Genomic DNA, 12,510 nt, shown 5'->3' with positions numbered 1-12,510 from the left:
ACAACACTGCATTATATACTTCAAAATTGCTAAGAGATTAAATCTTAAATGATCTCACCACAAAAAAATTCATGTAATAGATATTAGCTAAAGTTAAGGTGTTAATCATATTGCAATATATAAATGTATCAAATTAACATGCTATATACCTTAAACTCACAGGATTTTGTATGTAAATTATACTTCAATAATGAAAAATAATACAAATCAGGATTTATAGCCAAGGAGGAGAGTGAGAGGGTGGCCAGTAGATGGAAAATTACAAGGATGAGAAATCAAGGGTAAGGGAATCTTGCTAAACCAGCGGAAAGGATTTCAGTGGAGGCCAAAGATTTACACATCAAAGGTAGGGGATAAGGAACTTAAGCAGCTATCAAGGGTGATCATATACCACGGGTAGGATTGACTTAGCAGGATTCTTTGCAACAGCTGGCTTAGGCAGGCCAAGGACAGAGCTCAAGGATGAAGCCTAGTCAAACAGGACTCAGAGGAGACTGGTTAACCTTTGGTCAAGCATAGTCTTTGTCATGTAAGACTTGTGTACAGTGAAAACTACAAAACATTGTTGAAAAAAACTTAAAGAAGACCTAAATAAATGAAAAGGCGTCTCATATTCATGGGTCAGATGTTTAATAATGTTAAACTGGCAAGACTACCCAAACGGACCTACAATTTCAACACGGATCCTTAACAAAACCCCAGTTATTTTGGTTTCATAAACTGACAAGCTCACCTTAAAATTCTTATGAAAATGATAAATACTCAGAATAGCCAAAGCAAACTTAAAAAAAAGAACAAAATTGGAAGACTAATACTTCCTGATTTTAAAACTTACTAAAAAGTTACAATAATCACGACAGTGTGGCACTGGGATAATGACAGACATACAGTACTGGAACAGAACAGAGAGTCCAGATAAACCCATACATCTATAGAGAATTATTTTTCGATAAGGGTGCTAAGACCATTAAATGGGAAAATAAAAATCAAATGTGTTGGGACAACTGAATACACACATTTGAGAGAATTAAATGAGATCCCTTCCTTACTTTTTATATACAAATATTAACTCAAAATAGATCATAAACCAAGTGTAATAGCTAAAATTATAAAATTTTTAGAAGAAAACAAAGGAGTAAATACTTGTGACCCTGATTTAGGCAATTGTCTGTTAAATATGACATCCAAAGAACAAGCAACAAAAGGGAAAAAAAAGAAATGAAGACTTCATCAAAATTAAAAACTTCTGTCCTTCAAAGATCACTATCAAAAAGTGAAAAGACAACCCATATAATGTGAGAAAATATTCGTAACTCATATGTCATAATGGTGTAGTACCCAGAGTAGACAAGGATTCTTACAGCTCAACAATAAAAAGACAACTTACTTAAAAAATGACAATGGATTCTGAATAGACATTTCTCCAAAGATATACAAATGGCCCATTAGTGCATGAAAAGATGCTCAACACCATTAGTCTTCAGGTAAATAGTCAAGGCCACAAAATGATACTATTACACACATATAACACTGGCTATAATAAAAAAAGACATACTGAATTTTGGCAGGAATGTGGAGGAACTGGAATCCTTATGCATTGCCACTGGGAATTTACAATGATGCAGCCACTTTAGGAAAGTTTGGCCTTACTTAAACATGGTGTTCCCATGTGACACAGCAATTCTACTCCTAGGTATGTACCCAAGAGAACTGGAAACATATGATCACACAAAAACTTGTATAGCAATGTTCGCAGAAGGATTATTCATAATGAAAAAGTAGAAGCTGCCAAAATTTCCATCCACTGATAAATAAAATGTATCAATACAATGGAATATTCAGCCATAACAAGGAATTAAGTACTGATACATGCTACAATATAAAACTCAAAATCATTATGCTAAGTGAAAAAAAGCCAAGATATAAAAGGCCACATATTATATGATTCTATTTATATGAAATTTCCAGAATAGGCAAATCTCTCCAGACAGAAAGGAGGTTAATTGTTGCTTAGGTCTGAAGGTTGAAGGGAAAAGAGGAGTGACTGACTATAAGTGGGTACAGAATTTCATTTGCAGGTGATAAAAATGTTCTAAAATTGATTGTGGTGATGGTTGCACAACTCTTATAGTAAAAACCATTAGAATGTATACTTTAAATGGGTGAATTGTATGGTCTGTAAATTGTATCTCAATAAAGCTGCTAAAAAATCAAAAGAAGATGACTAGACATGTTTTGCCACCTATTTAATTCGCTGTTTCTATTATTCTAAAAATAAGTAAGTCATTTAAAAGGAGTTAATTAAAAAGTTTTATTTTCTGGAAACATTATACATCTGCAATAAATAATATTGTAGTAGTTGGCTGCTTCCACTTTAAGGCAAAATAAATACATTTGGTGACCAAAAAAAAAAGGAAAAAGAAGAACCTATTTTTTAATAAGTTCTGAAGTCTGCACCTAGACATGTAATAAAACTAAAATCAATGAAAGAAAATCACTTCAAACAGCTAAGAGACATACATATCTATTCAGAACCACAAAAATGTTTCTGCTTTGTGATTATTAAAATTATTCTGGAAATTAATTTTAAGAAAATCATAATGGCCTCCAAACCATTTATAACAGAACTGTTATTATAACACAAACCTCCAAATCAGTGCTATCTAGCAGTGCTCGCTACTGCTTTGACAAGTCTCTAAGCACACTGTTCAGTTCAAGTGAGATTTTTATAGTAAGATGTTCTCAGTGAAGGAAGTACAGCATGGACAACAGGGAAGCAAGCTCCTTATCTGGTTGTAAAACAGCACTCTGAGTACTACTGCTCTACAGAATCAAAGTGTCCAAAATAAGGACATGATAGAACTCAACAGAATACTGTGTGAGCATAAAGTAGACTAACAATAGCTAACAATCATTCAGTTCTTGCCCGGCACTGTACAAAGCTTTTCATACATTACCTCTTTTATTCTGGTATCCTTAGGTTCTATTATCTCATTTTTGCAAATTAGGAAATAAGACTCGGAGAGGTGAGAGGACTGATCAAGTATTAACAGAAAGTAGGAAGTGAAGTCAATACTCAATCATAGGCATGTATGACTTCAAAATGTGATCGCTATATTATACTGCCTCCAGAAAACTAAATATAAGCGATAATTACAACTATGCGGATAAAAATTTAAAGGAAAGAAAATGGAAATAAATCTTTAGAATGGTGAGACAAAGAATAAACTTTTTAAAAAGTCTTTTTTCAACGTGTATCTGTTCTAATATTATAAAAAGAATTCAAATAGTATATCCAAGAAACAAGTAAACATACATTTATGCAATTTGACAATGTCTTAATTAAATATTTATTGAGCAATGACATAATCCTTTCTGTTCAATTGTATAGAAGTTGTTATCTGTAAGCTATTCCCCTTAGAAGATATGTTTTAAAGAGTGGTTTTCAAACTTGAGTGTGCATTGGAATCCTTCAGGCTTATGAACCACAGATTGCTGGGCCCCAGTTCTAGAGTTTCTTATTCAGTAAGCCTGGGGGAGGGCCTGAAAATGTGCATTTCTAACAGAATGCTGGGAGATGCTGACTCTGCTGGCCCAGGGACTACACTGTGAGAACCTGTGCTTTGAAAAAATAATTAGCATCATCTTAAATCTAAATACCATTGAATAATCAATTTAAAAATCAACTTTATGCATTTCTCTACATTATTTTAATGTACTAAATAGATTCTTGACAAAACACAGGCTGATCAAATTTATATATATCATAGTTCATACATTTGAAGAATATAACAGTTTTTGGTTCTTTCAATCAAGAGCTACAAAGTATCTAAGGAGATTAAACAGTCATACTTTAAGTTATCTACTGATCATATCAGCTACGTAGGTATCGCCAACTGAAACTGACTAAATTATATGAAATCGCTGCACTATTGTGAGGGCCTCAGAAATTAGTCTTGCTAAGCTGACCAACAAATTTAGAATATAGAAGAGTTAGAAGTACTAAAAACAAACCATTCCTACAGTAGACAGCATTATAAGTAATCTCTGTAGCTCAGCTGACAGCTTCCAATAGTAAGAATAAGGAAGTTGTTTCAGTCTCAAGAGAATAATTTGACCCCAGTCAAGTAATCTATTCTTACTTTTGCCCACAATCATGTGGACTATGCCACGAGACATACCTATGTTTCTGACCATGATTCCTTTCAGTTCATCCACTTGGGCTTGAGTCTCCATCACTTTGTCTACGCCCTTATTGTCAGAGTGATGCTTCTATAAGAAAACAATATTAAACTTATGATACCCAGACAATATTTACAATAGGAAAAAACCCCCAAGAGGAATGACATTGAGGAATGCTATGAAATTATGTCTGCATTGATAAAGAAAAAGAAGTCACTACGTTAAAAAATTGTTACCAGACCTAGGAAAAAATATAGACCGCATAAAAATGCTACTGTATGAAATGTAAGTGTGTCTCCGGCCATACCACCCTGAATGCGCCCAATCTCGCCTGAAGTGTGTTGATGGTATAAAAATACCACCTTGTTTTAAATTAAGTAAAGCTAAATGTATAATATGTCAAATATACATCTGAGACTCTTAGAGCAGAAGTAGGGGGTTTAGACTAGGAAGAAAGAATAACAGAAGACTATAGTTAGGAAGGAGGAACAGGATACAGAAAGGGTACACTAAATTGTTCCCCACTTCTAGGGTATGATGAGGTAGGAGATGGCTCAGCTTCTAGGCATCTGCTCTTATTCTGTTAGAATCAGGGTATGCATCCTATTTGCAGTGGATTTTTAGAGGATCTAGAAATGTAAGACACTGATGACATTATATATTTTAAAATTATTATCCATAGCTAACAATTACAGAGTACTTAATATACAATATTCCAGTCGCTTCATTGTGCTAAATGCCTCAAGTAGGGGATATTATTTAATTTACCCAAAAACTCTTGATGAAGATATCATCATTATTAGCTCCATTTACAGATGAGGAAAGTATTCAGAGGGCCAAACATAAAACTGGAGCTAATGACAAACCAGCTGAATTGTAAGTTAGCTGCCAGCTGACTCTATTTACTTTTGTGCATTGGTGTGTGTGTGTATGTGTGTGTGTATTTAGTGAGAGGAGGGGAAGGCAAACATAGACTCCTGCATGAGCCCCAACAGGGATCCACCTGGCAAGCCCACCAGGGGGCAATGCTCTGCCCATTTGTGGCCCTTGCTCTATTGCAACCGGAGCCACTTTTTAGCACCTGAGGCGGAGGCCATGCAAGCCTGCAAGCCATCCTCAGTGCCTGCGGCCAACTTGCTCCAATAGAGCCACGGCTGCAGGAGAGGAGGAAGAGAGAGAGAGAGAGAGAGAGAGAGAGAGAGAGAGAGAGAGAGAGAGAGAGAGAAAGAGAAAAGTGAAAGGGGGAAGGGTGGAGAAACAGATGGGTGCTTCTCCTGTGTGCCCTGACCGGGAATCGAACCCTGCACATCCACACTCCAGGCCGATGCTCTAACACTGAGCCAACTGGCCAGGGCCAGTATATTTTTTGTTGGTGATATTTTACAGTTTCATATATATTAATGTTTCCTAGTGAGAAGTTTAAAGCAAATCAACTGATTAAATAATAAAGATTTATAACTATTTAAAGAAACTTCATCCCCAGATTAACACATATTTAAAGTACAGTATAATATTCAAAAAGAGTATTAAAAAGAACACTTGATAGAAGTGAAAAGGATTCAGTCACAATGCTGTTTTTCTTATTCACACCACAATCATATATAGAACTTATGTTTCTGCACTCAAAGAATTGCATGAATAAAAGGAAAGCATTTTTCAAGGTTGCAACATCATTTGTCATCAGGGAAAGGCAAATTAAAACTACAAGAATCCAGCTATCCCACTTTTAGGAATATACCCCAAGAACACCATAGAACTGTTCCAAAAGGAGAAATGCACCCCCATGTTTATGGCAGCATTGTTTTTTTTTTTTTTTTTCTCTTTCATTTTTCTGAAACTGGAAACAGGGAGAGATAGTCAGACAGACTCCTGCATGCGCCCGACCGGGATCTACCCGGCACGCCCACCATGGGGCGATGCTCTGCCCACCAGGGGGCGATGCTCTGCCCATCCTGGGCGTCGCCATGTTGTGACCAGAGCCACTCTAGCGCCTGAGGCAGAGGCCACAGAGCCATCCCCAGTGCCCGGGCCATCTTGCTCCAATGGAGCCTCGGCTGCGGGAGGGGAAGAGAGAGACAGAGAGGAAAGCGCGGCGGAGGGGTGGAGAAGCAAATGGGCGCTTCTCCTGTGTGCCCTGGCCGGGAATCGAACCCAGGTCCTCCGCACGCTAGGCCGACGCTCTACCGCTGAGCCAACCGGCCAGGGCCGGCAGCATTGTTCACAATAGCGAAGATCTGGAAACAGCCCAAGTGTCCATCAGTGGACGAGTGGATCTAAAAGCTTTGGTATATATATATACTATGGAATACTACTCAGCCATAAGAAATGATGACATTGGATCACTTACAATAACATGGATGGACCTTGATAACATACGAAGTAAAATAAGTAAATCAAAAAAACTAAGAACTGTATGAATCCATACATAGATGGGACATAAAAATGAGACTCAGAGACATGGACAAGAATGTGATGGTAATGGGGGAGGGGGAGAACCAGATAGAAGGTGATGGAAGACAATTTGACTTTGGGTGAGGGGTATGCAACATAATCAAATGTCAAAATAATCTGGAGATGTTTTCTCTGAACATATGTACCCTGATTTATCAATGTCACTGCATTAAAATTAATAATAATAAAAAAATCATAAAAAAACCCCACAAGAAAATATCCCTAGACACTCATTAGAATGAATAAAACTATAAAGACCATCACGAGTGCTGGCAAGGATGCAGAAACACTGGAACTGCTGGTAGGAATGTAAATGGTACAAATACTTTAGGAAAAGTTTGATGATATGACCAGTAATTCCATTCCTAGGCATTTACCAAAGAGAAATGAAAACTCACATCTGCATAAAGACTTGTAGATGGATGTTCATTAAGAGCTTTATTCATGATAATTGAAAAGTGACAGCAAGTCAAATATCCAGCAACTGGTGAAGGGGTAAACAAATTGTGGTATATGCATATAATACTACTTACACTGAGCAAAACAAGAAGAAACAAAAGAGTATATAATATGTGATTCCATTTACAGGCAATTCTAGAAAAGACAAACTATAGTGAAAGAAAATAGAGCAATGGTTGCCTGAGACAGAGTGTGAGGGAGAGGAATGACTACAAAGGGACAGGAGGGAACTTTTAGAGTCATAGAGATATTTTCTAGCTTGAAAAGGGTGACATTTCAGTTGTGTACATGTGTAAAATTTCACTGAGCTCACAATCAGGTATGCATACAGATAAACCTTCAACTGATTACCTTGAGCTGTTCAAAAATTAACTTGTCTCATGGTGGAAGGTCAATGAATAGGCTGAGGCAATCTGACATGTTGAATGCATTTATGCATTAGATGGGTAGTTTAAACAGATGATTTTTAATATCCTTCCCAATCCTGAGACACTCTGACCATTAAAGAGAATATTACAAACTCTATTAGCTTTCTACCCTAAAATGGGTCCTTTAATTTTTTTTTTCAGGAAAATTGTGTTATGTTGGCATATAATAACACAGTCAGAAAACTCTGGCCTTGGCCAGTTGACTCAGTGGTAAAGCATTGGCCTGGTGTGTGGAAGTCCTGTGCTCGACTGCTGGTCAGGGCACACAGGAGAAGCGACCATCTGCTTCTCCACCTCTCCCTCCCATCTCTCTTTCTCTCCTCCTCTCCCACAGCCACTGCTCAGAATGGTTCTAAGCAAAGTTGGCCCTAGGCTCTGAGGATGGCTCCATGGCCTCGCCTCAGGCACTAAAATACCTCGGTTGCTGAGCAATGGAGCCGCAGCCCAGACAGGCAAAGCATCGCCTTGGGGTTTGCCGGGTGGATTCCGGTTGGGGAGCTTGTGGGAGTCTGTCTCTGCCACTCTGCCACTCTGCCTCTCACTTAATTAAACAAAAAACTGTATTGCAGGTCAATGTCCTCTATATTCATGGTGCTTTGAGGTAATAAGATGTGAATTAAAATACTATATCCTGAGAAAGATCTTACCAGCTGCGCAGCCAGGACACTGGAGAACTCACTATTCATGGCATACGGGAGTGCTGTCTGTGCTCTCGAACCATATGTAGTCTGGAACCTCTTCTTTATCTCATTCAGAAAATTAAAGGCTCGGGAACGTTCAAAATCCTGAAGAAAGCCCAACACAGAGTTCAACAGTAAACAAAAGATGACATGGATGATTAACAACAACCATAAGAACAGCTAACATTTACTGAGCAATGATTCCATGAGGAGGAACTAACAATGACCTCATTTTCCAGATAAGGAAAGAAGTCTCTGGCAAGAATTAACTTGCCAAAGGTCAGACAACAAGCAAAGGAATGAGCTGAGAGTCTAATCCAGACATGTTTGTTAACTGCCAACTGAAGATAAAAGAACCCAGGCTAGCTTTGCGAGATCAGGAGTTGGATTTTACTTCCTCCCTATCTTTCACAGGATCTGTTAGATGACGCAGCACAAGCTGTTTAATAAATCCAGAACAGGACAGCTTTTTACACACAAAGATTACACTTCTGACATAAACTTCGATGTTTTTCAAGAGTGGTCATCCATTTGAAAAAAATCAAGTGATGTACTCTTGCCTAGTCAAAAGTATTTGTACACATACACATTTACACACACACAATTATAGTTCAATAAATATAAGACTCAACTCTGACCATCCCAAATTAGTAATATTTGTTTCTCAGATACTCCAAGCCATTTCACATCCATCATTTCAGATATAGCTGGATTTTTAAAAATAATTTTAAAAAACACTCTGAATCCAGGGATAAAAATCACTGTGATGATCACTACAGTTCACACTCATCTCCACGTCTCCTAAGATGATTAGTCTAGCAAAGCGTTCTTAAACTGGGTTCAATGATCTAAATTCAAGGGGCCTATGTACTTGCATAGAAAAATATTATTGTTATTTTTACCAATCTTTAAATTATATTTCAATTGTGAATGTATGTAACAAATAAGACTAGTATTATTAGACAGTAGTTGTGGCTGTCACAAACAGAAGTCTTTTTTTTTCATATACCATAAGTTATAGACATCTTAAAATACTGTCTATACTCACTGCCACTTCAAAGTTATTAGTTATTAGCTCCATGACTAGATCTTTAATGAATTCATTAAAGAAGCATATACATCCCTATGTCAATTTTTAAAATACTGTGAATAGTATCTTCTAACATACTTGGTTTGGTTTGTAGTCATGTACTGTACTTCATATTTTAAAACATTCTGAGAGGGGCCCATGAGTGTCAAGGAGTCTGTGACATAATAAATGCTAACAACCATACCTATGGCAATCACATCAATTCCATGCCTCCTGTCAGTGATTGACTTAGAAATAAGTATGTAGCCTAGTCCTAGCCAATACAACATGAAAAGAAGTCCACTTGAAAGCAGGGGTAGGGGAGAGTGTATTTCTGGGAAAAGGTTCCTCATTCCTACAGTAAGAGGATTGAGAACACATATTCCTCTTCTCTGGTCATGAATAAAGAAGTGTGTGGCTACATTCAACCACAGGGGAATGGGGAATGTGTTTAGGAAGAAGCTGACACTAAGGCTAGCAGAGGAGAGAAAGGACCTTAATGACATTGTTAAGTTACTGAACATTTTGAGTCTAGAATCTACAAATACTCAAGCACCAAGCTACCAATGTGAACTACAGGTTTACAAAGCTGATCATTATGTACTGTGATTTTCCCAAAGTTCATATACATTAAAATATTGGTTGGTGCCTGACTGGGAGGTTGTGCAGTGGATAGAGCATTGGACTGGGATGCAGAGGACCCAGGTTCGAGAGGTCGCCAGCTTGAGCGTCGGCTCATCGGGTTTGAGCAAGGCTCACCAGCTTGGACCCAAGGTTTCTGGCTTGAGCAAGGGGTTACTCAGTCTGCTGAAGGCCCACGGTCAAGGCACATATGAGAAAGCAATCAATGAGCAACTAAGGTGTCGCAATGAAAAACTAATGATTGATGCTTCTCATCTTTCTCCATTCCTGTCTGTCTGTCCCTATCTATCCCTCTCTCTGACTCTCTCTCTGTCACTGTAAAAAAAAAAATTGGTTGGGGGAATGAAATAATTTAATATTCCAGATAAGTTTTGAGAGGATTTGATACCAAAGTCATAATTATGAACAACAATTCTCACTACACAATAGGACAAACATGGCAGTTGCAAGAGGTTAAGCTAAAACTCTACCAAAGCCACGCTGATTTCCATCTATCCAGATATCAACTTTTCTTGTTATTTGCTGTTCTATATGATAAATGCAAAGTATAGAAAAAAATTACCAGCTGTGAACACTTATATCCATGTTCCTTTACCTGCCATACATATAATTAGGAACTGACTCCATTAATAGTACACATAGTTAAATAGCAAATGTCTTCAAATTACTTACATCATCAGTGATACAAAGGTATACAATCCTGTCTTGGCAGATGTAATGAAACAAATAACTGTAGAATAAAAAATATAAAAATTATGTGGTTATGAGTAATATCTATTTCACTTATATCTTCTTTCCATGTATAAGCAAATTCATACTGCTAATGTGACCATATTACTTACAGAAACTGTCTATTCTCTCTCTTTCCCTCCCCTCTACATACCACCTGCTTCTCTCAAGTCAAACTGATAAGAATAAGAAATTAAAAGAATGTCTCTACCCTAGTTGTATGTGCACATAATTCATTAAAATGACAGCTGCAGAAGCATAACTGGATTCTTAAGCCCTAGCCAAGATATGACATCTTAAGAAGGACACATAATTAAGATGAACCCCCAATGACCCATATGGTCTTCCTTGTCTTCTCCAAAAATCTCAAAGCAAACTTTTTTTTCCTACCAAATATTCAACATTAACATTTGTTTGGTATCTGCTTTGAGTCAGTTGCTGTGCTGGGTACTGAGGATACAAATAAGCAAAATCTTCAGTGAAAGAAATTAAAGAGCAGCACTGTATGTAGGATAAAGAGCTGAAGTCAATACACGGTGCTCTGGAGACATACAGGAGGCACCTAACAGAGTTTGGCTAAGGGTAATGGGAAGGGTATCCTGGAGCAAGTGATGTCTAAGCTGAGACCTGAAGAACAAGTAAGATATGGCAAGGTGAAGAGCAAGTGAAGTCTTCCAGAGTGAGAAACCAACAAGCATTAGGGCCTGGAGAACATAGTGGGTTTAGGGAAGTAAAATCAGTTCAAATAACTAGAGTATAAAATATAAGGAAAACCTAAATTAACTGTACAGATGAGGTGGGAGAAGTAAGCAAAACCCAGGTTAAACAAGACTTTAAAACCTCACTGCATTATTCTATGAACAGTGAGCAAGGGGAGAGTGATATCAGGTTTTCAATAAAAGAGGATGCTTTGGCTAGAGTATGGAGAACTGAGTGAAGGAGGACCAGATAGGAGACTCTCCTGCAACAGACCAGGTAAGATACAATGAGGGAAATCAACTAAAGTACTATAGGCAGCAGAAGGGACAAAGAAGAAATAGAACAGAACCTGGTGACTGGCTATTGGGAGGCACAGGGATCACTCAACTTTGCCTCCCCGATTTCTACCTTGGGCAAGTAGATGGACAGGAGTATCTGTTGAATTATATTATTAATGTGCACATACAGGCTTGATATGAACTATAATGACACATTGTATGAGATACAGGTATGAGAACGCAGATCAAATATCTTCCTCCACTACTCTGAAACTGTTCACATCAATTCCACAAATGACTTCTACACTGCCAATCCAGTGGCTCTCTCCAAAACACTGGACAGTGTTGACCACTTCCTTTCTCTGAAAACTGTTTTCTCTCCAGTAGATTTCTTGACATTGTTGTTGTCCAGCATCCGTAGCTCCCTGCTTTCCTCACACACATTTCCTGAAGGGAAGCATCCGCTCTCACGTTTTGTTGTTGATGTTTATTTTCATCTACAACAATTATGATGCTGATTCCTAAATTTAGATCTGACCTATCTCATGAACTCTAGGCCTGCATATGCGACTGTCTACTATACATATACAATTAGATGTACCATAGACAACTTAAAACATATACCCAGATTGGAAGTCATCTTTTTCCCTACAAAATGTATTTCTCCTAAATCACACTTGGGAGTAACTTGGTGCAGAGAGAGCTAAAGGTAATGAGGGATAATCCCTGCCATCAAGGAATCTACAGTCAGAGGACAGACCAAAAATAAAGACTACAATTATAGTAATACAGTGTGATAAGTGCTACAGTATGAAAAAATTCCAGTCTATGAAGACACATAAAAAGGGGGTCCCTGGCCTTTCTTGAGATCAGGGCTTTCCAGGAAAGGAAAC

At 37.7% G+C, this 12,510-nt stretch overlaps 1 protein-coding gene across 1 annotated transcript in view; it reads right to left on the bottom strand.

Moving 5' to 3' along the window:
• The window catches only part of VAMP7 (vesicle associated membrane protein 7), a 45,274-nt gene that overhangs the window by 19,520 nt on the left and 13,244 nt on the right, over nt 1-12,510 (bottom strand). Inside the window, exons 3-5 of the mRNA XM_066356937.1 lie at nt 10,584-10,641; nt 8,168-8,305; nt 4,182-4,272 (exon numbers count right to left, since the gene is read on the bottom strand). Of these exons, the coding sequence (XP_066213034.1) occupies nt 4,182-4,272; nt 8,168-8,305; nt 10,584-10,641 (287 nt within the window). The remainder of the gene's footprint in view (nt 1-4,181; nt 4,273-8,167; nt 8,306-10,583; nt 10,642-12,510) is intronic.

The sequence above is a fragment of the Saccopteryx leptura genome, chromosome X, assembly GCF_036850995.1.
Source record: "Saccopteryx leptura isolate mSacLep1 chromosome X, mSacLep1_pri_phased_curated, whole genome shotgun sequence".
NCBI classification, from domain to species: domain Eukaryota; kingdom Metazoa; phylum Chordata; class Mammalia; order Chiroptera; family Emballonuridae; genus Saccopteryx; species Saccopteryx leptura.
Note: the sequence above shows the minus strand (reverse complement) of the source record. Positions and strands in the feature narration are given on the sequence as shown.